At 58.7% G+C, this 24,354-nt stretch overlaps 6 protein-coding genes and 2 non-coding genes across 8 annotated transcripts; 4 read left to right on the forward strand and 4 right to left on the reverse strand.

Moving 5' to 3' along the window:
- Window positions 1–817: 817 nt before the first annotated feature.
- Window positions 818–1,696, reverse strand: A1Q1_05363 (uncharacterized protein; the record flags this gene model as incomplete). The annotated part of the gene is made up of 1 exon (XM_014322095.1): window positions 818–1,696. One exon carries the CDS (start codon window positions 1,694–1,696, stop codon window positions 818–820), a length of 879 nt encoding a protein of 292 aa, XP_014177570.1.
- A 1,549-nt stretch (window positions 1,697–3,245) lies between these two features.
- A1Q1_t412 lies at window positions 3,246–3,329 on the reverse strand. Its single transcript has one exon. It is a non-coding gene; the product is annotated as a tRNA-Leu (tRNA).
- Window positions 3,330–4,668: 1,339 nt separating this feature from the next.
- A1Q1_05364 (uncharacterized protein) lies at window positions 4,669–5,930 on the forward strand (the record flags this gene model as incomplete). Its single annotated transcript, XM_014322096.1, has 8 exons — window positions 4,669–4,708; window positions 4,749–4,772; window positions 4,823–4,830; window positions 4,884–4,965; window positions 5,070–5,283; window positions 5,488–5,728; window positions 5,788–5,830; window positions 5,881–5,930. 8 exons carry the CDS (start codon window positions 4,669–4,671, stop codon window positions 5,928–5,930), a joined length of 702 nt encoding a protein of 233 aa, XP_014177571.1.
- An 861-nt stretch (window positions 5,931–6,791) lies between these two features.
- Window positions 6,792–9,984, forward strand: A1Q1_05365 (copper-exporting ATPase; the record flags this gene model as incomplete). Its single annotated transcript, XM_014322097.1, has 3 exons — window positions 6,792–6,995; window positions 7,047–7,282; window positions 7,320–9,984. The coding sequence occupies 3 exons, from the start codon at window positions 6,792–6,794 to the stop codon at window positions 9,982–9,984; spliced, it is 3,105 nt and encodes a 1,034-aa protein (XP_014177572.1).
- A 919-nt stretch (window positions 9,985–10,903) lies between these two features.
- A1Q1_05366 (uncharacterized protein) lies at window positions 10,904–12,535 on the forward strand (the record flags this gene model as incomplete). Its single annotated transcript, XM_014322098.1, has 3 exons — window positions 10,904–11,248; window positions 11,306–12,320; window positions 12,378–12,535. The coding sequence occupies 3 exons, from the start codon at window positions 10,904–10,906 to the stop codon at window positions 12,533–12,535; spliced, it is 1,518 nt and encodes a 505-aa protein (XP_014177573.1).
- A 909-nt stretch (window positions 12,536–13,444) lies between these two features.
- Window positions 13,445–16,408, forward strand: A1Q1_05367 (uncharacterized protein; the record flags this gene model as incomplete). Its single annotated transcript, XM_014322099.1, has 1 exon — window positions 13,445–16,408. One exon carries the CDS (start codon window positions 13,445–13,447, stop codon window positions 16,406–16,408), a length of 2,964 nt encoding a protein of 987 aa, XP_014177574.1.
- Window positions 16,409–16,644: 236 nt separating this feature from the next.
- A1Q1_t411 lies at window positions 16,645–16,730 on the reverse strand. The gene has a single exon. It is a non-coding gene; the product is annotated as a tRNA-Phe (tRNA).
- Window positions 16,731–19,457: 2,727 nt separating this feature from the next.
- Window positions 19,458–21,434, reverse strand: A1Q1_05368 (amino acid transporter, putative; the record flags this gene model as incomplete). The annotated part of the gene is made up of 5 exons (XM_014322100.1): window positions 19,458–20,461; window positions 20,594–20,834; window positions 20,882–21,000; window positions 21,054–21,192; window positions 21,243–21,434. 5 exons carry the CDS (start codon window positions 21,432–21,434, stop codon window positions 19,458–19,460), a joined length of 1,695 nt encoding a protein of 564 aa, XP_014177575.1.
- Window positions 21,435–24,354: the final 2,920 nt, after the last annotated feature.

Consider the following 24,354-nt stretch of genomic DNA (forward strand, 5'->3'; position numbering starts at 1 on the left):
ATTCGGAGCCAGAGAGACGAGCATAAGAAAGTCATTTTTCGAACAATGGAGATTGTTATTGTGATCGAGAGAGGTGCCTGTGTCAGCTCCCAGATTCTGCTGGCTTCAGAAAAGTAGCGAGGGGACTAACCCGAGTCGCCCAGGCCCTTTCTCTGTCAGCTTTGCTCCGATCAAGTTAGCTTACATGCAGGAAGATGACGGTGGCCTTGTGCGCCTCCTTCGGCACGACCTTGAGGTGCTTCAGCGGAGAAGACATGATTTCTGTCGCTTCAAAGGTTGATTGAACGACGGTGGTAGGAGTAGAGGAAGAAAGCGGAGACTTTAACGACGGCGTCGAGATCCAGTTCCACAGCAAGAAGAGAAGGGACGCAGCGATCACTCCTTGCACTACGAGGCGACGAATGGTGGGTATACTGGGTTAGCTGGGCGATGGAAAGTTGAGGGAGAGCGATAGAAGCTCAGCCTGGACGTCATCTCGGCTCGGCATCTACTTCCGCGTAGCCGTGAGCGCGGACCTTTCTCCGGCATAGCACTCACAACCGAAGCCAGCTTGCACCAGTCTTCTCGCTACGACAGCTCCTGCAGCACTTCTCACCATTAAAGTTCCAGTGCACAAACGTATAAGGGCATCATAATTCATCCAGACAGCGCCAAAATAAAAAGCGGAAATAAGAAAAGGAATACAGGCGGGAAGAGGCAGACTGGCCGCCTCTTTCGGCCCACTAAATGTCCACATGAAACGATATGTCGGGATGCTAACATACATCGAGACTCAGCCCGGCAGGCGACTGATCACGTATATCTCGCACTACTGCACTTAGGCGATGATGTAGGCGGCGAAGCCGGCGGCGACGACGGCGGCGGCGGAGAGGCCAGCACGCTCAACGGCACCGGAGGCAGCGTGAACGTTGGCCTCCTTGGAGATCGAGTCGACAAAGGTCTGGTCGCACTTCGAGGTGACGGCGTTCCAGAGGTCCTCACGGCCACCGAGGATGGTCGAGGGGTACTGAGTCTGTCCGATCCACTTGAAGTAGGTAACGAAGATGCTACGGCTGCAGGGGGTGCACAGCTGCTCCTTGTCCATGTTAGGCTGCAGGAACAGGAAAGGCAGGTTGGTCTCGGAGTAGGTCGTAGCGTTGGGGGTGACAATGGACGAGATGGTGGTCTCAGCAGCGCGCTTGGACTTGCCGCCGAAGAGCGAGTAGCCGTAGTTGGAGGCAAGGTCAAGGGCCGAGGCGGCGATCGAGGAGATGCTGTTCTTAGAGTTTCCGCTCGAGCCGACCTTGGAGACGCAGTAAGCACCGGTGGCCGAGTCCTTGGTGCAGACAGCCTGGCGAAGGGGGGTCATAACGTAGAGGGTGTCGTAAAGGGCAGCGACATCCTTGTTCGAGTCAAGGTCAGACGAGCAGGCGTCGTAGAACTTGCCGAGAAGACCACGGACGGAAGCCTCGTCGCACTCGTTGTTAGCGTTGCAGACGTTGCCGAGCGTGGACTGGACGTCCGAGGCAGAGGCCTTCTTGCCCGAGATGGGCGAGAACGAGTTGGTGGCCGAGACGAGCTTGTTGACACATCCCTGGATGGACGAGTCGTTGTCGAGCTCCTTGAGGAAGGACTGGCAGCCCGACGAAACACCCGAAGGGATGAGGGCCGACTGCGATGTCAGTTCTGGTACTCTCCGAGACAGCTTGTTTGGCATGCACAGCACACGGCGCTTGCACGGCGATGCTATGCGCGACGAATCACGCCGCCCGGGTACTGAATGGGCGGCGCGACACGCGTGGTCACGGCGGTCAACGCCAGGCCACCGGAACGGAGGCAAACGTTTCCTGATCATCCCGGTGCAGCCCTTGTGTCGCGTGCAAACTTCATGCCACCACACTCAAAGTGGTCTGAGCGGGCTTCTGCATGCGTCGTGCTGGCCTTGGTATACTCACGTCGGCAGCGAAGGCGGAGGCAGCGAGGACGGCGGCGGCGACGGCGTACTTCATTGTGCTGATGTGTGTTCGCGGGGGTAGACCGTTGATTTGTTGAGTCGCTCTAGGCGGGGTTTATGAATTGGGTAAACAAGGAAGGTGACGTTACGCAGCGATAGTGTTGAGTAGCGCGAGGATGAGGCGACGGTCACAGACGTCGACGTGCGAGGGGGGGATGGAGGTTGAGAAGGTGAAGGGAGGTTCGTGAGAGTAGAAGACGAGTAAGAGACAGTGCAAAAGAGAGTTGGGTGGACAGTGCCGAGAGTTGTGTTGCAGTCGTGAAAGCAAGGTCGCTGAGGATCTGAGGGATGAGCTAAGGAGGATCGAGGGAGGAAGGCAGCCAAGCTTGAAAGGGGAAGGAAGACCTGAAAAGAGGGTCTTTGTTGCAGACTAGGAGACAGGAATAGAGGCGGCAGGATTGCAGCGGTGCAGCGGTACAGCAGTGATGCTCGCCAGACCTTAGCGCGTTGGTGCAGAGGCCGCTCTGGCCGGCTGAGCTGAGCGCTGACGGGCACCGCGGGCAGCCCACGGTGCGCTCAGGCGCTGTCCAAGCCTCCCCAAGCCCCGCCAGGCCCGCCAGACGAGGAAGACAAATTTCAACGAATGAGCAGTTTTGCGCATGAGAAGGGGCGGGCGGGGGGGTCACTCACAACGGGCCGGAACAGTGACCCTCGTTTCCGCCAGCGCATCAGCGCTGAGGCACCGACCCCTGCTCCACCGGTACTCCTCAGGGCCTCTAAACGCGAGGCGCGCCCAACTCACAGTCTGGGGTGCCTCCGTTTTTGCTCCTTTTGGCCGTAAGCCTTCCGCGTCAGGGGCCTGGGCCGAGCTTAATTGCTTCTTTCGGTATGTCGTTGCCGCTTTCGGCAGCTAGCCCCTCCCATTGGAATCGCCCAGCCAGACGCGCGGTCCGTTCAGCACCCTTGTATTTCTGCACGATCTCCATCGCATCCGCAACAGCCTCGAACATCGTAGAGCTATTATTACAACGCTCTGAGCTTGAAGAGAACATGGGAATGCGGCTTGCTGGCCGTGTGCCGGCCGCCCGACCCGAGGCATGCAGGGCGTCTGCTTGATGCTTATGGTCTCCTGAGAGCTAGTTGGACCCTGTTTCGCTGGACGGGCTGTCTGCTGCACTGCTTATTCGTCGTCTTTGTATGCTCTCCCACTGAACACACGTCACAGGAACGCAGCTTCAGCTCTCCACTTGCCTGCCAGAACCTCGATGCCCAAAACACGCGATGCATGAACAAAACAACTCAAAAAGCGAGATGTGCCTTGCGAGATTCGAACTCGCGAGGGATGATTCCCATCGGATCTTAAGGCCGACTGCATGGACCACTAGCAGAAAGGCACGGTGTTGATACACACTCCGATAAGGGCGCACGCCGGGTTTCGTTCGAGAGTTTGCTTATAAGGGTGTGCCAGACCACGTGGCGTTCCCCCATTTGAGCCATCCGTTTCCACACTTACCTGGGCATTGTCGACACTTGAGGTGCTGGTAGGATGCAAAGAAGTGTTGAGACAATCATACTTGAAAATCCAGGAGCTGTACGGGAATTGGGAGAAGCGAAGGTGAGTGATGTCGGCGTGGCGAAAGTAATCCTCCGTGGACGTCAACGGGATGTTCTGTTGGTGATTTGGTAGGGCCTCGTTGAGAGTTGATCTGGAACGCTGTGTCGGCGGGGGAAGAGGGGTCGGCCGCGACTGAGATGGATGGGGTACGATTGGGGCAGGAGGCGGAGCCACTGTCGCGTAGGTGGTGGGGGCGGACTCTTGTTGTCTTCCAAGTCGACAACTTTGAGGTTGTTTGTCCATGAAGAGATGTGCAACATCGAAGTGTTGGCGGTCAGACGACGTTGAAAGCAGTTCACAGAGACACGAGGAAGGAACCTAAGATGTGTGGTCAGGCGGGAGAATGACGGCACGAGAAGGCAACGATGCTGTCGTCATGTTGCATTGCGCACAGACTCACGACTCAGCAGCTCAGCAGACAGGGCAACGAAGCAAACATCTCATCCTCTCCAGCAATGTCTCGATGGGGATAGTACCTTGCGCCATGTGACGCTGGACGCACTGCATTCCCTGATCACAGCCAAGACGAGAACGCAATCGAGCCTGTGACGTACATTATTGAGCCTAGCGCGTTGAAGGAGGCGACCGACGCGAGCGTGCATCGAGGGGACGAGGGAAGGATGGAAGGCGAAGAGGCGCCAAGGTAGGGGACACCGGACTGACTGCGAGGAAGGCGTTCCGGACATTTTGATCCGATGTTGACGCACTGTCTCACCTCGGCGCCTTCTAGTCCTTCTAGTCGCCGCAACCACGGTACCGCGGAGTGTTGACTGTCCCCTTCCTCGCACAGACTTTCAAGTTGTAGCGCTGTAGCCAGTGGCTGAGTGGAAGCCGCTCTTCAGAAGTGAGGACGCATAACCCAAACCTCATACTTGTGTCCTGGCTGATTGCAGCTGCCTGGTCCATTTCAGAAATTCTAGCGGAGCCGGCAATGCCCACGTGGTAATCATGACTGATTACTCCCTCGGCCTCGGCTCCCACTATTGGTGCAGGACGTCATACACGTAATGCGCCGATCAGAGTTGGGGTCGGTCTGGCGTAGTCTTATCGCAGCGCGAACGTAGTCCATGGCATTCTTCCAACTACCTCTCAAACCATCGACAACGAGGAAGACACCAAAATGGGACGGCGCATGCCCAGAGTATACTTGATCCGCCATGGTGCGTTCTGCGACGTGAGCTCGATGTTGACATTGCGCAGGCGAGACGGAATGGTCCCTTAATGGTGAGTCACAGGCGGCGCACATGCACACGCGGGCAACGCTGACTGTCCAGGTCGTCATGTATGTTTGGAAGCTACCATGCGTTGGATGACTGCGAAGCTAATAGATCTCAGACTGGTGTCACCGACCTTCCCCTGACGGCCAACGGCGAGCGGATGGTTACGGACATGGGCAACCGCATCATTGGCCCCGGCAGTGAGTACGATAACAGAAGCTGAATTGGACAGACAGCTTCGGTTTGGCCAACTGTCCGTCCCTTGAACGCGGATAGCTTGCACGGACATCGCTGACTCCTTCAGAGCTTATTGACCCGGCCCAGGTGCGACACATCCTCATCTCTCCGCGCCAGCGGGCGAAGCGCACGGAAGAGCTCATGTTCGGCGACCACCCGCCTCCCAAGTGCTCAATTGTCATTGACCCGGATGTTGCCGAGTGGGACTACGGCAAGTACGAGGGCATGTTGACCAAGGATATCCGCAAGGAGCACCCGGGCTGGGAGATCTGGAAGGACGGGTGAGTAGCGGGCGGTTTTGAACGGACAGGGCGGAACGGACACTCGACAGCGGAGACCGAGTCAGCACTCCGCTGGACTACCCTTTGCCGACAGCTTGGGAGTCGGAGACGAGAACACGGCGATCCGGAGCTTCGCGGCAACTTGATTGCGGAGATGGACTGGAGTCCTCCATGCATACAAGGATAACCCGCTGACACAGACAGTGGTCCTCCCGGCGACACCCCTGGCGAGACGCCCGAGCAAATGACCGCTCGTGTTGACCGCGTGATTGCTAAGATCCGCAAAATTCACGCCGATGCCGAGGCCAACGCAGACACTCCCGAGGAGGCGGACCACTCCGACGTCATCATCTTCTCGCACGGACACTTCACTCGGTCGTTCATTGCCCGCTGGTGTGACTTCCCCATTGCCGCCGGTTACCACTTCTCAGCCGATGCGGGAGGTGTGAGTGATTCGCGCATTCACGAGCGCGTGTGTGGTGGGCGTGTGCTGACGGAAATCAGTTGACCGTTCTGGGCTACCAGCACAACACCCTCAAGGAACCCTGTGAGTATTTCCGGCCGCTGACAAACCAGAGCCACGACTGACGCCCCCAGCCCTGCTCGGCCTGAACTGGTACACCGAGTACCAGCTGCAGAGCAAGTAGGAAGCGTGCACGCGAGTGCCAAGCCCATGCATCTTGTTCCCCTGTACAGAATTAACCTGACCTGTTCTTCGTGTGGCCCGCATCTCGAGTGAGGAGCGAATTGCGGGCGAGGTATTTTTCTGTCGGCCGGCCTTGGCGAGCTGATTGCGTTTTCGCCGAAAATTTGGTTATCAGATTAAGTGAACCTCAGAGCCTTCTAGCCTTGCGCATCCGATAATTGAGGGGCGTTAGGGAGGATTTGAGACTTGAGCACTGTCATAAAATGGACTCGGTTGTGAGAGTTGTTGTGGAGCCTTAAGCGTGAAGCGTTCATGGGTATGATCGCATGCATTGCCTCCCAGTGAATTGCTGTGGAGAGGCGATGTATTCTTGGACCTTGTTGCAACGGTAACTATCTCGGACAGCGGAAAGCGATGGCCGGTCCTCTGGGCACATCCTGGGCGTAAACAGAGTTGTAATATGCGCTTATTGTGCCTGGTCGGCCGAAGGCGTAGTCGCGGGGCTAAAAGTGAAAATCAGTGGTTCGGCGGCGGCGCAACCGACGGCTACGTAAGAACTCCAGGGCGGGCACACTCAGTTAGCCACTACCACTTCTTGCCATCTGACCACACCCGCTGTCCATCTTGTTCATATACTCAGCAGCCAGCACCGGTTCGTCGTACCTCTCTTATCTCTGGACGGTGTACTCGCCTTACCCCGCGCTGCCGCCTCTCAACACAGCTATCAACGCGCCCAACACCCCTAAAGGGACCATCTCACTGGCCTGTCACCACTCGACCTGCGATCGACCACACGGTTCCGAGCCTCGAGAGGCTTACTCAGGCGATCCTGCATGCTCAAGCACACTGAACACGCAACACGATGAGCTTGCTCCAGTCCCCGCAGCCGAATCGCAACCGGGGGTCGTCCATTTCCTCGGTGGCGTCCTCCATGCTTTCCCCCATCACCAACATGCTCTCCCTGCCGAAAGTCGATGAGCACAATGACCACGACGGGCATGTCGCGTTGTCAAGCCCCGGAACTGACGAGCGAAAACGCGTCGAGCTCCGGATAGGAGGTATGACTGTAAGTTACATGCAAGCTGCTGATCCCTCGGATTGCGAGCTGACATCACAGTGCGGTGCTTGCGTTGCCGCTATTGAGGGGCAGATGAGGGGAATGGAAGGGATCCAGAGTGTCCAGGTCTCGCTGCTGGCCGAACGCGCCGTCGTCGAGTACAACCCCGACTTCATTGACGACAAAGGGATGCACTGGAACGACGCCAGAATAGCGGAGGAGATTGAGGATATCGGTTTTGACGCCGAGGTCGTTGAACTGGGTGCTGAGGCTGCTGTGGATCTCCTTATTTATGGGTTGGTGGCGATAAGGCGTAAATGTGCTTACCAGCAGACTATCGAATCCCTCCCTCGTCCCGGATGTTGTCCGCGAGGCTGCCTCACTACCTGGCGTGTCCGATGTCGTGCTGCCGGTTCCCTACGATCACCTGTCCTTCGTCCACACTCCGACCCTCACCTCTCTGCGCGCCGTTGTCGACCACCTCGCGGAGAAGTTCCCAAACCTCTCGTTCTTGCCCACGTCGAGCGAGAACGACTCCCAGCTCGCGTCGCTTAGGAAGCACCGCGAGATTGCACGATGGCGTCGGATCTTCGTCCTGTCTGCGATCTTTGCCGTCCCCAACTTCATCGTCGGCATGATGCACATGTACCTCCCGTTCATGGGATGGACGAAGTGGAAGCTCTTCACGGGCATCTACCTCGGCGACCTCGTGTGTCTCTGTCTGACGATCCCGGTCCAGCTTTTCTTGGCCAGGATCTTCTACATCAACGCCTGGAAGAGCTTGAAGCACGGATCCGCGACTATGGACGTCTTGGTCGTCGTCGGCACCTCGGCTACTTTCACATACTCGGTCCTCTCGATGTTCTTCGCCATGTTCTCGTCTGACAAGGACTACCGACCGCAGACGTTCTTCGACACGTCTACCATGCTGATCACCTTCGTCGCTCTGGGGCGTTACATCGAGAATCTCGCCAAGGGCAAGACATCGACTGCGCTGACCAACCTGATGGCCCTGTCGCCTTCGTCCGCGACCATCTTCACCGACCCCGAGAACTACCACGACGGTGCCGAGACCCGCAAGATCCCGACCGAGCTCGTGCAGGTGGGCGACGTCGTTCTGGTCGTTCCTGGCGAGAAGATTGCCGCTGATGGCGTCGTCGTTTCCGGCACGACGACCGTCGACGAGTCTATGGTCACAGGCGAGTCCCTGACCGTGCCCAAGACAGTGGAATCGCAGGTCATTGGAGGCACCGTGAACGGCCTTGGCACTGTCACTTTCCGCGTCACCCGAGCTGGCTCGGACACGACACTTGCGCATATCGTCAAGCTTGTCGAGGACGCGCAAACGGCCAAGCCGCCCATCCAGCAGTTTGCCGACCGCGTCGCTGGCATCTTCGTGCCCATTGTCATTTCGCTCGCCATTGTCACGTTCTTCCTTTGGCTCGCGATCTCCATCTTCAAGCACAACCTGCCTCCCGCATTCCAGGCCCCCGGTGCCTCGAAGTTTGGCGTGTGCCTCAAGCTGTGCATCTCTGTCGTCGTCGTCGCCTGCCCCTGCGCGCTCGGACTCTCGACCCCTACGGCTGTCATGGTTGGAACGGGCGTTGGCGCCCAGAACGGTATCCTGATCAAGGGCGGCCGCGCCCTGGAGACCGCGAGGGACATCAAGCGCGTCGTCCTGGACAAGACCGGAACTGTGACCCTGGGCAAGATGACTGCTTCTGAGATCTGCTGGGCTCCCGCGGGCGTGCCTACGTCCGAGACCGGTCTTACCCCGACGCAGGCCCTCTCGCTGACTACGGCGGCCGCACCCCTCCAGCGCCATGCTGTGCTTGCACTTATCGCTCTCGCTGAGAGCCGCTCCGAGCACCCACTCGCCGTCGCCATCGCGTCCTACGGTCGCGAAACGCTGAACGAGGCCGGTCTGCCGCCGCCATCAGGTGATGTCATCGCCTTCGAGTCTATTCCCGGTGAGGGCATCGAGGCCACCGTTAGGCAGCACGGTACCGAGGACAAGGTTCGCGTGGGCAAGATGTCGTTTATCCTTGCCGAGAAGGAGGGCGAGATGAAGGCTACGCTGCCTCAGGCCTTAGAGCGCTTTGAGGAGGCTCAATCCGCTGCCGCGAACGTTGTCACCTACGTCTCCATCATCCGCGGTGGTGTTGCCATTCCCGTCCTCGCCCTTGCCCTCTCCGACGCGCCGAAGCCAACATCCGCGCAGGCCATTCAGGCTCTTCGCGCCATGGGTCTCCAGGTTACGCTCCTCTCCGGTGACAGCGAGGCTACCACCCGCGCGGTCGCCCGCCAGGTCGGCATTGACGATGACGAAGTCTATGGCGGTGTCTCGCCGAAGGGCAAGGCTACGATCGTGCGTGACCTTGCCCAGCAAGGAGGCGTGGCCATGGTCGGAGACGGTATCAACGACTCTCCCGCCCTGGTCGCCAGTAGTATGGGCATAGCCCTTGGCTCGGGAACCAGCATTGCGATGGAAGCTGCCGAGGTCGTCCTGATGCGCGGAGACTTGCTCGACGTTGTGGCTGCTTTGGACCTTGGCCAGGCGATCTACAACAAGATCAAGGCGAACCTTCTCTGGGCGTGCTGCTACAACATCTGTATGATCCCGCTCGCGATGGGTGCACTCCTCCCCTGGGGCTTCCACCTGCACCCCATGATGGCCGCGGCTGCCATGGCCTTTTCGTCCGTCAGCGTCGTGCTCTCCTCGCTGAGCCTGAAGTGGTGGCGCCGGCCTGCGAACTCGGTTCCTGACGGCGAGTTTGTGGAGAAGGGCGGCGCGTCGCGCGGCCTGGAAGAGTTCGCCATGGCCCGTGACGCGCTCCTCATGAATGCGCGCCGCGCAACATACAACCTTGCGCAGAAGCTGCGCACCGTGCCCGGCGTCGGAAACGTCGTGGAGCGCCTCGGCCTGCACCGGTCGAGCAACCCGGCCATTGTTGTCGACGACTACGAGGCGATCCCGCTCACAAGCGGGCGTGACTGAGCAGATTGTAACGGTAGTTTTGGAGAGTTGGAACTGCATGTATTTCGAATACTCACACGATTGAACTCACACGATTGAAGCTTGGCGAGATCGTGGCGGTGACTCACACCTTGTACACGCTGATAGCTCTCGCTGGATTCAATGTAAGGCTGAAACCAGGCTCCAACTAAAAGCGGAGGGCCGCAAGCGCTCGGCGAGTTCTCGTCGGATATCAACAGCCTGTTTGTCTCGCTTGAATGCGGCAAAGCACGGTGCCCCCATTCCTGCATGAGGTACTTCCTCGCACACGGCCGTATTTCCCTCGCGTATCAACGAACACCAGGCAGTAGACGGCATTCGGGGGTATCCACTCGCTCACATGCCTGCATGCCCACACGCCCTAGGAGTCAAGTCGCCCCGCTTGCCGGGCCGGTTCGCCGACACTCGTCAGTGTCTGATGGTGGGATATAGTGGATATGGCGTGTGAGACTCCAGGTTGTGCTCATCGAATTCCTCAACAACTCACCTGATCTCGTCAGGAACGAAACTGGCATCGCAATGGGGTAAGTCTATTTGGCAACCCGCGCGGTACAGCGCTCCGGATAAAGCCACCTGACGAGCTATATGCGGGGCACGCCCACCAACACCTGTCGCGTCCCGCCCTGTGTTCCGCATCAATCCAGCCCTAACTGCTCAGTGCACACGGTACGCGTGATGAATAGTGTGGGCGACGCCTCGTACCTCATGCCCCCTGCCTGATGACCGTTGATTCGGGCCGTCCTCGCGCCGGCAGGCTCATGACAGCCATGGCATCCCACTATCTCGCCGATCCCCCCGCGCTAGTGTCTAATGCGATGTGGAGAGCCCCGCTCCCATCCCCAGGCATATAAAGTTGAACCATGCAAACATTGCGGAGCCCACATCCCCCGCTGCAAGCGCCATGGCAACCCCAGAGCTGAAGAAGCACAGCGTCGAGCACCTCGAGTACGACGACGTCGAGGCTAAGGGCGACGAGGCGCACCACCGCGTCGCGGATCAGGCCGCTGCCGACTATGTCGACAGCTCCGTCGTCATTACGCCCGAGGAGAACAAGGCTATGCGCAGGCGTATCCACAAACACATCCTGCCCCTCATGTGTCTTGCGTACTTCCTCCAGGCGATCGACAAGGGGACTCTGGGCACGTCGAGTATCATGGGCTGGCAGCAGGACGTCGGCGCCAAGGGCCAGGACTATGCCCTCACCGCGACCTTCCTTTGGATTGGCATCATCGTCGGAGAGCCTATTGTGAGTACACTACGGGCAGGCAATCGCGAGGGGAGAGCTGACGTTCAGGCAAACCAGTGCGTGCGCAAGCTGCCTCTCGCCAAGCTGCTCTCGGCCGGAACGCTCGCCTGGTCCGGCCTGCTCATGGGCATCGCCTTCTCCCTGAACGTCAAGGCCGTCTTCGCTCTGCGCTTCCTGCTCGGTCTCTTCGAGTCCCTGATCGGTCCGGTGCTGCTCTCAATCACAGTGCAGTGGTATCGTAAGGATGAGCAGCCGTTCGTGTCGGCCATGTGGCAGGCGATGATAGGCCTGAACAACATTGTCGGGGGCCTGCTTGGCTTCGGTTTTTACCACGTCAAGAAAACGCACGGCCTGGCGGGTTGGCAGTGGATGACCTTGGCCATCTCGCTCTTCTCATTCTGCTGCAGCGCAACCCTCTTCCTCTTCCTGCCCGATACACCGACGCAGGCGCGCTGGCTCACGCCCGAGGAGAAGGTGCGCTACGTCGAGCGTGTCCGCATCAATAACCAGGGTATCAAGCAGAAGGTGTTCCGCAAGGACCAGGCAGTGGAGGCCGTCAAGGACCCGTACACGTATTTGCTCTTCTTCCTTGCGTTCTGGCAGACTCTCGTCGTCGGCGGCATCAACACGTTCGCGTCGCTCCTGATCAACAAGGCGTTCGGCTTTGACGTCCTCCAGTCCCAGCTCCTCAACCTCCCGCTCGGCGCCATGACCGTCATCATGTACTTTGTCATGAGCACGTTGATTGAAAAGACGCACAACACGCTTTACTGCATGATCGGTTTTGCGGTGCCGAACATTGTCGGCTCCATCGTGCTGCTGTGCGTCGCCCCGAGCCCCTCGACCAAGGGCGGCCTTGTCGTGGCCTTCTACTGCATGCAGGTATTCCAGGCCGCAAACCCGGCCATATTCCTCATGCTCTCGCGCAACTCGGCGGGCCAGACCAAGAAGTCCATCACGTACGCCGTGACGTACATCGGGTGGGCGGGGGGTAATGCGATCGCACCCCAGATCTTCCAGTCCAGGTGGGCGCCGCGATACCTCACCTCGCTCGAGATCCACATGGCACTCTGTAAGTTTGGATGATGTCCGCGGTATGATGGAAAAGAACAAGAAGCTGACATGGCAGACGGCATGTGGATCATCACCTGCCTCACTACCCGCTGGCTACTGGTCCGCCGCAACAAGGCCAAGGAGGCGGCTCAGGCGGGGCAGACGGTCAAGAACGAGAACGCATTCGACGACTTGACCGATATCCAGAACCCTGACTTCCGCTACTCTCTCTAAGGAGCAGATCCATCGTCATCATACGTTGTAAGACTATTGTAGTGAATAAACAGAACGGCATGAGCGCCCGCGGCTAATGCTTTCTTCAGATGAAGCTAGAACAGAGATAAGAGAGTTAGATGTCAGTAAACCGGTCCTCAGCTGTTGCGAGTTCCGGGCCAGTAACCGGCAGCTCGGACCGATGCTCCATCGTAATCACGTGATGACTCAGCAAGGCACGGTTATGCGGTCACCGATCGCTGTCTGCACAGCAAGTGTGCGGGTTGGCCGCCGCAAACGCGGTATTTTCGATCATCCCAGCTTCTCTGCTCTTACTCTCTGTTCCTGCAGAGAAGGAGCGCCGGATCCGAAGTAGGGCGAGTCAAGATCCAGTGGACAGACCCGCGCTCGGGCCTATGGCTCTGGATCTGGAGTGAAACGTGGGAATCTTGGAGCTGCTGGCCTGGCTCGACTCGGTTTGCCACCCACATTAGCTCTAGAGTCGACGGCGGAGCGGGCATTGCTCCGCAGTCAGCAGTGTCTAACGTGCATGTCAGTGGTTCGTTAATCGCGCATGTAAGATTATCGCGGGCAAGCATACACCAAGACCGCCATAGCAACGGGTGAGGAGTGAAGTTCGAGGGCGTTGGCGGTAGACATTCCGCGGGGCGCAGAAGGGGCTTGGTCAGCGTTTGAGTTTGAATTTGGCCGTTTGTGCCCGTACGCCCTTGCTTCGATGCGCCAGTGCGTGCCTGGGCCGGAAGAGGCTATCTAATCGATCTAATCACCTCGATCTGCACCGCAGCGCACACTTCCAAGCCACGCCTGTACCGCCCTGCAGTTCTCGGCGGCGACTGAATGCAAAGATATAAGTCCCGCATTCCCCCTCGCCACCTCGTCTTCCTCCAATATCACTTTCACACATCTACCATGGCGTACGGCAAAACAGTCTTGAACGTTGCGTGCTTCTACAACATCGCGGCCGAAACGCACCACCTCCCGCAGGTCGCTGTCAAGGCGCACTCTACGATTCTCTCGACGACATCACGCACGACGCTCACCCAGACCTTCTCCAACGCGAATGACTACACGATCGAGGAGGCCACCTATGTCTTCCCACTGTACGAGGGCGTGTCGGTCGTGCGCTTCAAGGCGACCGTCGGCGATCGTATCATCGAGGGAGTCGTGAAGGAGCGGGAGGAGGCGAAGCAGGAGTACGAGGCTGCGAAGGATGCCGGCTTTACGGCCGCTCTTATGGAGCAGACGCTCGAGGCCGCGGACGTCTTTACGACCAAGATCGGCAACATCCCGCCCAAGTCGACGTTCCAGGTCGACATCGAGTTCATCGGAGAGCTTAAGCAGGATCTTCAGACTGAGGGAATCCGCTTCACGCTTCCCGCGGAGCTGTACCCCCGCTATGGCAATGCTCAGGTCGAGGAGTCCGACTTTGACCAGAACAAGTCAGGCCTCGAGGCTACCGTTGACATCCAGCTCCCAGAGGGTATCACCATCAAGACCGTCCAGTCGCCCTCGCACCCTATCGACGTCTCCATTGGCAACCTTTCCACCGACCAGGATGCAGCGCCGAGCTTCTCCAGGGCATCGGCCACCCTGTCTAAGAAGGAGACGAATCTCGACACCGACCTCGTCATTGTTATCACCCCGTCCAAGACCGGCGAACCGACTGCTCTCCTTGAGACCCACGCCACCCTCCCCAACCAGCGCGCGCTGATGGCTTCGCTCGTTCCCAAGTTCGCTCTCCCGGCTGAGACTCCCGAGATCATCTTCGTCTGCGACCGTTCCGGATCCATGCAGAGCAACATCCCGGACCTGAAGCGTGCTCTGAACATCTTTTTGAAGTCGCTTCCGCAAGGCGTCGCGTTCAACATCTGCTCCTTCGGCTCTCGATTCTCCTTCCTCTGGCCCAAGTCGCGCCTGTACGACCAGAAGTCGGTGGACGAGGCGACACGGCACGTCGCGACCTTCGATGCCAACTACGGTGGAACCGAGATGTACCGCCCACTCGAGGCCACGTTCAAGCAGCGCCTGCATCACGGATACAACCTCGAGGTGTTCCTCCTGACAGACGGCGAGATCTGGGATGAGGAGAACGTATTCCGTCTTATTAACGAGGCGAGCGAGAAGGGTAACGGTGACTTGCGCGTGTTCTCTCTCGGTATCGGATCAGGTGCCAGCACGTCGCTTGTCGAGGGTGTCGCTCGTGCCGGTAACGGCTTTGCGCAGTTTGTCGCCGACGGCGAGAACATGGACAAGAAGGTCGTGCGCATGCTCAAGGCGTCGCTCTTCCCCCACATCAACAACTTCAAGCTCGAGATCGATTACGAGGGCGCCGGAGGCGAGTCTGACGACTTCGAGCTCATCGATGCCGCTTCCACCGTTGTTGATTTCGAAAGTGAGAAGTCGGAGAAGCCCAAGAAGGCGACCATCTCACTCTTCGACACCAGCGCTAAGATCGACGACGCGCCCCCACCGGAGGTCAAGCCTCTCCCCACCTTTGCTGAGCAGCCGTACCTCCAGACGCCCAGCTCGATCCCGCCTCTGTTCCCCGGCAGTCGCTCGACCGTCTATGTGCTCCTGAACGAAGGGGCACCGCACAAGAACATCAAGTCTGTCGCCCTCACGGCACCCAGCAAGTACGGTGAGCTGCGCCTCGAGATCCCGGTCACCGACGTTGGTCGCGGTACGACACTGCATCAGCTCGCTGCGCGAAAGGAATGCCGCGAGCTTGAGGAGGGACGCGGCTTCATCTCCCGCGCACCCGATGCGGACGGGAAGACAGGGGCCGCGCGCTTCGGCCCGGTTTGGGACAAGATTATTCAGCGTGAGGCTGTCCACCTCGGCCTCCGCTACCAGGTCGCGAACAAGTGGTGCTCCTTCGTCGCCATCGAGAAGATGCCCGACGGCACCGAGTTCAAGGCTGGCTCAACCCATGAGAAGGCTGAGGGCAGCCTCTACAGCGATGGATACCCTCTCGGTTCTGCACGAGGAGGCGCCGCCGGTGGGGGCATCAGGAAGGCCAAGGCAGCCAAGGGCTTCGGCTTCGGAGGCTTGAGCTTCCGCTCCAAGTCACTCGTTGTTGGTTCTGCCCCTCCTCCTCCTCCCGCACCCGCACCGGCCGCGAGGTTCACGCCTTCTGCTGTCGACGCCATCTGCACCCGTGGCTACGAGATGCCTTCTCAGTCTCAGCCAGTGCTGTTCGGTGCGGCAGCAGCGCCCCCTGCACCCAAGCCGAGCCTGTTCGGCGGCGGCGGTGGCCTCTTTGGCCAGCGCTCAGGTGGTGGGCTCTTTGGCGGTTTCGGCAGCAAAGGAAGCAGCAACAAGGGCTCCGCTTTCGAATCCAGTGCCTCGATGCCAGCGTCCGACGCATTGTTCGGCGCTGCTCCGTCGCCTGCCCTGGCCCCTCAGCCAACCGGCGCCTCGCCGGCTCTGTTTGGGCGCTCCGCCTCTCCTCCAGGCTCCACCAAGAGGGTCGGCATCCAGTCTTCCTCTCCACCTGTTGCTGCAGCTCCACCCGCGGCCAACGCCTTTAGTTTCGGCAGCTTTGCACCGCAGGCCGAAGCCGCTGAAGTGTCGGCGCCCTCTTCCTCGCCGCTGGAGACGCTCACGGCGCTGCAGCGCTTCGACGGTTCGTGGGGCTGGACAGCGAATCTGGAGCGCATCACGGGCGTGACTTTCGAGGACGCCAAGAGCGCTGCACCCTCTATCGCCGACGACGCGCTGCCGACCGCTCTGGCGATCGCATACTTCCGCACAAAGCTCGCCGACGACGCCGACGTCTGGGAGCTCATGGTCGGCAAGGCCGAAGCGTGGCTTGCCAGCAAGGGAATCAACGCAGAGGTCGCGGTGGAGGCAGTCGCGAAGCTGATCAAGTGAGATCGAGCGTGAGCTGCGAGCGCGAGCGTGGGCGAAGCGCCGGTCAGGCCAGTGAACAAAAAAAAAAACGAGGTAAAATCTCCGTAGACTCTTTGTAGTTCTTCGTTGTAGTCATATATAGGTCTTAGGGACAATATGAATTCACGTCCATATGTGCACTTGGTCTCCGTCGCGACCGCCGCCACGAACTTGAAGATCGAAGAAAGGTCGGAAGGAAGACAGGGAGGCGAAAAAGATGGGACGAGGGCGGATCGAACGCCCGACCCCAAGAATTGACTTCTGAAGCTTCACTCTCGCGCTCTCCCAACTGAGCTATCATCCCGAGTTCTGTTGCTGAAGTCGAAGGTCGGAGTTTGTCCGGAGCAAATCCCGGGCGGAATTTTGATCCCGTTCGTGGCATCCGTCCGCGTGAGGTGAGCGACGGTGTGGTGATGGTCTGAGTTGGATGATAATGGGAGTCTGGATGTCAGCTCTCTCGCGGCGTGCATGGCGAAGCTAACATTGTGCAAGCGTCTGCCATTAGCTAACTTGTTCATCAACTCATCAACGAGGCTGTCTTACCTACCTTCTCTGTTTAACTGACTGGCGAAGATCTCGTCGTGCAGCGCTTTCTAGCTGCGAGGATGACTCAGGTGACGGGCTGGGAATAGCTTGATAAGGGTCGGCTGGAAGCTACTGCACCTCGCCTCGATTGTGTATCTGGAGTCAGCTTCCGATCGCGTGCTCCTAGCTGCCCACTTTCCTGTAACTGGCAGGAAACCACTTCGTGCGAGTCGCCAACAGCTTCTTGGGTCGAGATAGGCTAGGTGCAGAGCTGCGAGTCAGCTGTAACGAAGAACTGGACAGCCACCTTGAGTCTGGTGTCAGCTACGCTCTGTGTTTTGCAGCTACCTTTTCGGCCGCGATGTGGCTGTATGGACGATTGGATGTAAAAGTCGATAATCTGGAGTGAGCTAAGCGCCAACACCCCTTAGCTCACTCTCTTATACCCTTTCCTTGCCGCTCAGGGGTAAATCGGAGCTGGGACTACAATGCTGGTCTGCTCGTTAGCTCACTGGAGATGGCGGCGAGCTGACCTCTCGTTTGTACCCATTGTTCGTCGCGTGCGCGTGGCTAGATGCGTCCCTGCAGTCAGCTTTGACGGGAGTGTGAAGCTACCTCGTCTCCTGCCCGTCAGCTTGTTCTGCACGACCGTGGGAGCTACCTTGAGTGAAGTCCCTTTCTCTTCCGCTCGGATGGCCTAGGAGCGTGGCTAGCGCGGGAGCCTTCAAGTCAACCTACCCTCCTGCCGAAACTTGGCCGCGGAGTGAAGTCAACTTTGCACGGAGATGTCGCAGCCTACTCGTGCAAAATGCCTGGCTGCAACGCCCAGGACTGCAATCAGCTACTAGGGCGAATCGAGCAGCTTACCCGTGAGTCGAAGCAGACGTGCTGACTGATGTCAGCTTGGGACGCGTAGGAGTATCACAGCTGTGCTCACCACTGCGGCCGGTCCTGAGGTTAGCTCTGCCAAACTAGTCTTTGAAGCTAACCAGAGCCCCGGAGAGGAAGACGGTCGCGCCTCGTGAAGAAGTCTCCGCAGACCTTCCACAGCGGCAGCTGCGTCGGTGCAAGAATGACGCGACTGTTCGTCAGCTATGCATCGGTGGACGAGGTAGCTACCCACTCATCGGTTGCAGTGACGAAGACGAACTGTCGAGGATCACGAGATCGCTGCTGGTCAGCTGCAATGTCCGACTTGGCCAGCTACCCGCTCCGAGTCCTGTGCTCTCCTGGCTGTGTGGGACCTGGTGTTAGCTTGCGTTTACGACATCATCGAAGCTACTCACCCCAGGGTCGATGTAAATGAGGATGTAGGCGGGTAGTCACCGTCCAGTCAATAGGGGTGATAGTCGCTCGGTGCAGGGCATATCGGTCTCGACGAGCGTATCGAGTGTGAAGACGAGAGTGGAGTGATGGGAGGATAGGAAGAGGAAAAATCCCCGCGTCTCAGACAGCTTCTTATGTATCCTCCCCCCTCTCCCACACCACACCTCGCGACGACGTCAAATGTGACTCCGCGGGAGAGTACACACACTCTTCGCACAAACGTCGCACGAACTTCGCACCCCCCCTCGCGCCGAGGGCACACGAGATCTCAACAGACAGACTTGCGCGGTACCCACACATCCCAATCAGAACATTTCGCAGGTCCGTCGTACGTCGGAGGTACCGCCTATATTGCGGCTGCACGCAAGGCCGATCGATTCGACCACCGCCACAGCCACAGCCCGATTCGAAGTCTCCCACGATCCCCCTTACCCTGCCAGCACCACCTGTGGTCTTTTTCGGCTGAGTCAGTGTAGATCGCTAAGTAAGTCAGAGATAAGCCATGCACGTCACTGTGTCAGCGCGTCAGGCCGTCATCAATCAGAATACAGGGCCAACTGGTCAAGCAAGGAGCAAAGTGTGGAGCCAAATGCCAAGACTCACAGAGTCTCGCCAGCGAGGAACGAGGTTCAGAATGCCCCCGCCCGCCTCTACGCCTCACACCTTACACCTTACACCGGTCTCACCCATCACTAGATCTGCCGACCGCCCTCGGGCCGCTCTGTCACCATGCCGTTCCGTACTTGTCCAGAATCAGAAGTCCAGACCAAGGCCCGGCTGGCCCGGTCGTGTTTGCCGGTGAGTTCAGTGTCGCCATCGCCATCTTCCCTTCGATCAGACTGCCAAAGAAAGTCGCGACTATCGGGGCAGTGCTGTAAACAGAGTTTAGTCACCAACAGTCGCGCCGAAAGCTTCTTGAGTATCAAAGTCATTCACATCTGTAGCCTGCCTAATGCAAAGTAAGAAAGCTATGAGAAAAGGATAGTTTTATAGTCGTACAACATTATCTGCGCGGAAAACCGTTTCCCCTGAGACGTATGTATGTTCCCGGTCGAGCCGGGCCGAAAGATTCAAGACTTAAGGATGTTATTCTAACTGATCAATCTTGGGGCTGATCTTTATAGCGCAAGCTGGTTGGACAGCTTGCCAGTGGTTTATTAAGGAGAGTGTTGGAACTGATTTAGTAGGGGCCCGAGTTGTTCTCGCACGACCAGGGCTTGGACTCGCTCGTCGTCTTGCGCAGGTCGACGACGGCTCCGTACGTGCCGGCGCCGAGGAGGAAGAAGCCGATGATGCAGAAGAGAATGTTGACGGCGTAGGCAATCTTCTTGCGGAACGTGAGCTCGCTGAGGCGGCGGCCCTTCTTGTTCAGGCTCCACCACATGAAGGTGTAGGGGATGATGCACACGATGGGGCAGAAGAGCGCACCGACGAGGCCGATGATCGAGCCGAAGTTGGGGATCGCAGAGGCAATGATGTAGCCGACAATGACGGAGAAGGCAGTGCAGCCGAGCCAGGCGGCCCAGTGCTGGATCGTGTTGGCGGCGAGGTGGCGAGAGCCCTTCATGAGACGGACGAAGAGGGTCTTGCCGCACACGTGGGTGAAGATAGTGAGAGAGGCGAGCAGACCGGGGATGGAAATGCCGTAGCAGACCTTCTTCATGAGGAGACCGGCAGATCCGAGGGCGGGCGAAGCGACGTACTGTCCGCAGTAGTAGTAGACGACCGAGCCAATAACAAGGTAGACGACAGTGAGCGAGCAGACCGAGGTGACCATCATGGGTGCGTACTGGCGCGGGTCACGCATCTCGGAGACAATACCGAAGTACATCGGGGTCGCGCCGTAAGAGAAGACAATGTTGTTGATGGCGGACATGGCGGCGGCAAAGGTGGGCTGGGCAAAGATCTTGAGGTCCTTATCCCAGGGGAGAGGCGCCTGAGGAGCGTCGGCGGGGCGGTCCTGGACACCGGCGGCAATGGTGAGGGTCAGGATCGAGGCCATGATGAAGAAGATACCGACCCATCCGATCCACGAGATGCGGCCGAGGGTACGGATCGAGCCGAGGAGGAAGCCGGCAATGGCCGAGACGGCGACAAAGACAGCAGTGCATGCACCGTGGCTGGAGACGGCGTTAAGGGCGGTGGAGACACCGACACACGCAGAGCCGAGAATGAAAATCATGACTGGGCAAGTCAGCAGCGGCTCTCATTGCGCGGTTTGATGCATGGACGACGGCGGCGGCGGTGCCCGCGGCGGCGTGCGCGCGGATGGTCGCGGTTGCGTGCGGTGACCAATGGCCAGCGTTACCTGGTCACTTGACAGGGTCGGTTGAGCGTTCGGGGCCGAGTACCGTAGGGCAGGCATCGAAGAGGAGGGAAGGCGGGCGAGAGGGGCAGGCTGGGCTGAGTGCAGGGTCCATGTGCCTCCCACATGTCCAATTTCGACCCATTTTTTCCAGCCAAGCCTGCCCTCCACCCCAGCCAAGCCCTCGCTGACCAAACCCTCCAGCTCAGATGACCGACCGCTTCGACCGCATGACCCACCACCGCTAGTCGCCTGCGTAGCCATTGCGTGCGTCCATGCAATCGCTGGTACTCACAGACGAAGAAGATGAGGAAAAGGAACTCGCGAGCAATCCATCCGCCCATGATGCCTCCAGCATCAGCGAGCGAGTGCGTGGTAGGGTGGGTCATCTTCCAAGATCCAATGACCACTCCACAGTCTGTGCTTCGTCAGCCAACCATCCACCCACCAGCTAAAGAGCCCGAAACTTACAGGCAATGATAGTCTGGATAGCAACGATGCAGAGGATACCCGGGACCATACCCAGAGTAGCGAACACGGACGGAAGAGCAAGCACACCAAGACCCAGGTTAGCCTTAGTCATGAGGATCAGCGCGCCCCATTTTCCAACCTGGATCGCGTCAGCCCAAGACCCATATCGAGAGTTATCATGTTACTCACAGCACGGTAGTTGGGTCCAGAGTGGTCGTCCATGTTTCCGAACACACCGTCGGTCATGACGGTGTGGCCGCCCTGGGCCTCCGTCTTGGAGAGATCGTGCGAACCATAGTCGCCCGAGTCAGACACCGAGTGGTGCGCGGGAGCGATGTCGACCGCGACATCGGGCTCCTTCCTGCTCTTCTCGAACAGCATGTTGAGAGAAGGATTAACGAATGGAAAGGAAAGAGAAGGAGAGGGCTGTGATGTGTCTCTGGTTGCCGAAAGAGAGAGACCGGTTCGGGGGAGAGTGTAAGGAGAGTAGAGGAGAATGTGGGGAAGCGGTTGGGTTGAGCTAAAACGATGCTTTTAATGAGTCGGTAGCGCGTTTGGCGATATCGTCGTCTGACCGGCGTCTCGCTCGCTCCCTCGATTCGAGTAAAATGCAGCTCCAGGGATAGTGGGGGGCCCAGAGAAAGGAACAACAGGGGATCGCAGAGTACGCAAAGCCCGCGCGGACAGCGTCGGGCGGCAGCGGTTTGCTTGCTTGGCCCAGATGGAGCCAGGTGTGCCCAGTTGTTACGGCTGAACACCGGAGATAGGGTTGAAATTCAGGGACAGCTCAATGACCTGGGTCGTAATTTTTCCAGTATCTCAGGTCCGGCAGGTGCCCGCTTCCTGCCGCCTAGTCTGCGCTGCCGCTCTTCTGCGTTGTCAGCCGTCCGTTCCGGCCATTCCTCAGGCCGAGCTAGGCAGAGGAGCAGCTCCAGATCTTCCCTGTGAGCTGATCTCGACGCTGATGCATGGGACTGGTTCCCCGCACCCCGCTCAGGACACCGCGCGATATCGACGGGCCAGCTTCCGCCAAAGCCCAATAGACACGTCCGACGCTCTCGTCTCCGTAGGGACTGGGGCGAGTCCAAAGGGTTGCGAGGACGAGTTGGACGGAGATGACATACGCAGCTGAGCTCTGCTTCTATGCCGTCGCACCTGCGCTTGCCAATGAGACCAGCTTTTTAGTCATCCGGACGCGCTTTGACCAGCGCACGAGCAGCAGTTTCGGACGAAACCCCCTGGTGTACATGCGAACGGGCAAGAGGTATTGGAGGCCCGTCGTGTCCGTCGGAGGGCTTGGTGTGGAGGCATGCATTGGTCGTGCCGATTGGCTGCGTTCAAGACGCCTGGGAAGGTCTGTCGTCAGTCGTAGTGGGGCTCTGGGCCGGGGTGAGTGAGTGAGTGGGGGGTGGGGGACGCCGCAGTGAGCCAATTGGTGTCTCGCCCGGAGCTTGTGTGCACGCCGAGGTGTTGTTATGGCACTGCCAGACGAGCTCCCAACACGTTGTAGTCGTTGCCCACCTCGTTCCCAGAGCGCGCAAGGCCTCTACGGTCCCCAAGAACATCATCTGGCGTCCGGGGTAGCGGAATGGCATGTACCTGAACCCCGGAGGCCTCCATGGGCACGATAAGCGATGCCGCAAGATGATGGTCCGACGTCGATCCCCCAGCCGGCCAAGCTCCGCCCGGAGCTCGTCAACTCGGCAACTTTGCGACCAGTCATCCTCTTCTGATCTTTATCTAGTCCCATGGGGCCCGCGGCCAGAGATCTGCAGGGCCTGAGACGCTCTGGGAGACGTGGAGATGACCGAGGGATGCGAAATGAAGGGTTGGAGGAAGACCGGGGTCGGAGGTGGAGTGGTGGAGGACGAGTGAGAAGTGGTTTCAGTGGCAGGTGGATGTTGCCGAGTCGCGCCGAGGGGTCAGCCAGGTTTTAGTTTTCAGGATAGTGGAGCTGGCTCGTGTGACGGTTGAAGAGTTTCCCGCTCCGAGCGAGGATGCGATGCGATGCGTGAAGAGGTGAGTGAAAGATACTGGTGACAAGAGGAGGAGGTGAATGGCGAGGAAAGGGGGGATCTGCCTGGGCAAGTGCACTTTTTGTGTGATGGCCCGTTTGTGTCCTCCCTCACGGCTTATCACGCTACTGCGCTTCTGCTTCCTTTGGTGTCCGAGTCAATCGATTGCTCGCTATCTCGCCCGTCTCACCCGCTTCGATCCAGCGTTAGTCCGCACGGTTATGCCACCAACGCTCGATGATACGCCATGATGCCATCACCTCACCCGCCCGCTTAATCGCGTCGCCTAACCCCACGCCCCCACTTCGGCCCCATTCACCCCGTTTCTCTCCACCTGCGAGCTGCACACACCATGCGCCAGCCTCATGGCTTGGCGCTGCACTGCGCAAGAACGTTCCTGCTGTCTTCTGCTTACGAGCTGTCGTCGGGTCCACGGTAGCGGTACAAGCCGCCCACAACGGTTCCTCGTCCAATCGTCGTCCATATCTTTCTCCGATTGCATCAGCGATATCTTCTCCTCCTCTGACTCGTCATTCGATCCTCGTAATGGCGACTGACGTTTGTCTTTGCTCGACTGTAATCCCCGCTGCGGCAATCTGGAATTGGGAAGAGTGCATCCATGCTGACTGAAGACCAAGCCTCGACAGCCTCTCAACGCTCGGACGCCTTAGTGGCGTCATTCTCCATTCCTCCATATCTTCCTTACGTCTTCCGACGGAGGCAGCATGGACGGGAAGAACGGTGAGCTCGCTGCATGCTGTGCATGTGTCGCGCTGTCTGGGTGCTAGTCAAGTGAAGCGCTGGAAGTTTCAGGACTGGAGAGTGATGTTAGCTCTACTCTGAGACTGGCGGCGTTCAGTAGTGAATGCGCGCCAAGGGATGTTTTAGCGGTGAGCGGACGCCGTCCCCGCTTTACACGGCCGTGATCCTGGGCCGGACGGCGGTTCAGGTGTGCTGGTGAATCTTCTGAAGAAGCGTATAAGTGCGTCAAAATGCCGAGCTTCACGCGCTTCAGACCGGGGCACACGACGCGCGACGCGCATGCCTAAGCCGCTCGCTCGCCTTACGATGCCTACCTCCTTTCGACATGTCATTGTGCACAACCTTGTGCTCATCGAGGATGCAAGGAAGACGACTCCATTGTCCTCATTCGATCCCGTGCGTGCGCTGATGGGTGCAGCCCTGGTCCATGGAGGATTGGAAGGTACGTCGGGCGACATGGGCCGGTCTAGGATCAGGAAAACTCCTTTCGGACAGTCGAGTGCTCCTGAAAGCGAACGAGATCG

This window comes from Trichosporon asahii, assembly GCF_000293215.1.
Source record: "Trichosporon asahii var. asahii CBS 2479 unplaced genomic scaffold scaffold00071, whole genome shotgun sequence".
Taxonomy (NCBI): domain Eukaryota; kingdom Fungi; phylum Basidiomycota; class Tremellomycetes; order Trichosporonales; family Trichosporonaceae; genus Trichosporon; species Trichosporon asahii.